Source organism: Trichinella spiralis (assembly GCF_000181795.1).
Source record: "Trichinella spiralis strain ISS 195 chromosome Unknown Scfld5906, whole genome shotgun sequence".
NCBI classification, from domain to species: domain Eukaryota; kingdom Metazoa; phylum Nematoda; class Enoplea; order Trichinellida; family Trichinellidae; genus Trichinella; species Trichinella spiralis.
Genome location: NW_003532845.1, coordinates 1 through 1,536, shown reverse-complemented (window position 1 = coordinate 1,536; position 1,536 = coordinate 1). Strand labels below are relative to the sequence as shown.

At 37.4% G+C, this 1,536-nt stretch overlaps 1 protein-coding gene across 1 annotated transcript; it reads right to left on the bottom strand.

Annotated features, from left to right (window-relative positions):
- Window position 1: 1 nt before the first annotated feature.
- On the bottom strand, window positions 2–886 carry Tsp_14329 (conserved hypothetical protein). Its single transcript, XM_003366491.1, is given in 4 exon segments — window positions 2–143; window positions 156–303; window positions 705–748; window positions 801–886. The coding sequence occupies 4 exon segments, from the start codon at window positions 884–886 to the stop codon at window positions 2–4; spliced, it is 420 nt and encodes a 139-aa protein (XP_003366539.1).
- Between the last annotated feature and the right edge of the window lie 650 nt (window positions 887–1,536).

Below are 1,536 nucleotides of genomic sequence, written 5' to 3'. Positions count from 1 at the left end.
TTCAAACAACGTCCATTATCACACAAATGGACAGGGTCATCTCTTTGAAACCGGTCTCTGGCCAGCACGGGACTAGGAGGCTCCGCAGTGGGAAGTCCCCGTTAACGGGCAGGAGGGCAGGGGGCGGCGCGGGGGCGGTCGGGCTGAAAAAAAACCTTGCTTGAGATCCCATTGCTGGGATCCGAGCAAGGCGGCAGGCCTCTGGTACCGCAACCGGGAGAGGAAGAGGTGAGCTTTGAAAATATGGACTTTGATCATTTGATACGGTTAGGGTCGCGTCGTGCAGTGTAACCCGTCGAACTCCTGCACACCACCCTATCTCACATTCCTCCTATCCTTGCACTGCTATTCTCAAACATTTACTTATTCTAATACTCAAACTATAGCAGTGCTACAAACTCACTATGCTCAAAAATTGTCCTTTGAAATGATCGACAAATTATTCAACCATTTCACTTTCCGCAAATGAACCCTAAACTCAACTCGACAAGGCATGGGACGTGAAACATGTTCAAATGCGGAAAGCCACTCAAATTAATTATAATAATACTCATGATCTACATCCAATTACTCTAATTAACAAACATCTGAATTAAATGCTCAATAACTTACAGCTCGAATTTATATAAATTACAGACTCAAGAACTCCTCAGTGAAGTTTAACTAATTAGTCTAACTCAAAGAATTATACTTACCAAACTTACCCTTGTCTTCGAGATGTCTTCTTTTATCTTCTATTCTTCTGTATCTAAATATAGAAGAATTAATGTAATGAAATAATGTTGTAATAAATAAAAAACAAAGCCGTTTTTATTGTTCTTCTTCGTCTGTCATCGCATTGACAACGCCATAGTTCATTCGCCGCACACCGTTCGCCTACAATCATTTGAAATGAGTTTCTAGAGCAACTAATAGTAGCCTCAGGAAAATTTACATAAAGTTCATTTCTACTGATTAACAAGTATGAAACGTATTTCATTTCGTTGAACAAATATTATGCAGGCCACGCATAAGCTCAAAAGCAAACAAATTGAAATTGTATGGAAATTTCAGATGAAGCTGCACCACGCCTTTGTTTGAAAAGATAAGATTCTTCTATATCTATTAACACACCTTACTCAGTAGTTAAAGCACAAATAGATTGAGCAAATATCGTTCAAAGCTTCTGCTAGTCAGCAAAGTCAATTTAACTCGCACTCTGCTAATATGAAGTTAATTTTCAAACCGCCAATTTGCATAAAAGACAGGCACTGCGCACGTAGCGTTAAACACCGGCTTTCGTAAGTTGGATATGCTACTCTAATATGAATTAGAACATAATGTCAACAAAAAATAAACAATGATTGAGCACACTAGTTGCGCTGTATGCCAAGCATAATAACTATATAAAAATTTTGATTTTATCTAATGTCTTCATCGTGAAAAATTTAGAAAAAAAATACCAAAGTGAAAAATAAAAATTAAACTGAAAATGATTTTCCTGTATGAAAAGCGGCATTTTTCTGTCCTGCATAAATAAAAAACTTTATACAATTA

Coding starts and splice junctions, on each gene's coding strand:
- Tsp_14329 (XM_003366491.1), bottom strand. CDS start 886: ATGATTGTAGGCGAACGGTGTGCGGCGAATGAACTATGGCGTTGTCAA. Junction 749..800: donor AGAACAATAAAAACGGCTTT/GTTTTTTATTTA, acceptor TTCTATATTTAG/ATACAGAAGAATAGAAGATA. Junction 304..704: donor AAGACATCTCGAAGACAAGG/GTAAGTTTGGTA, acceptor GGTGGTGTGCAG/GAGTTCGACGGGTTACACTG.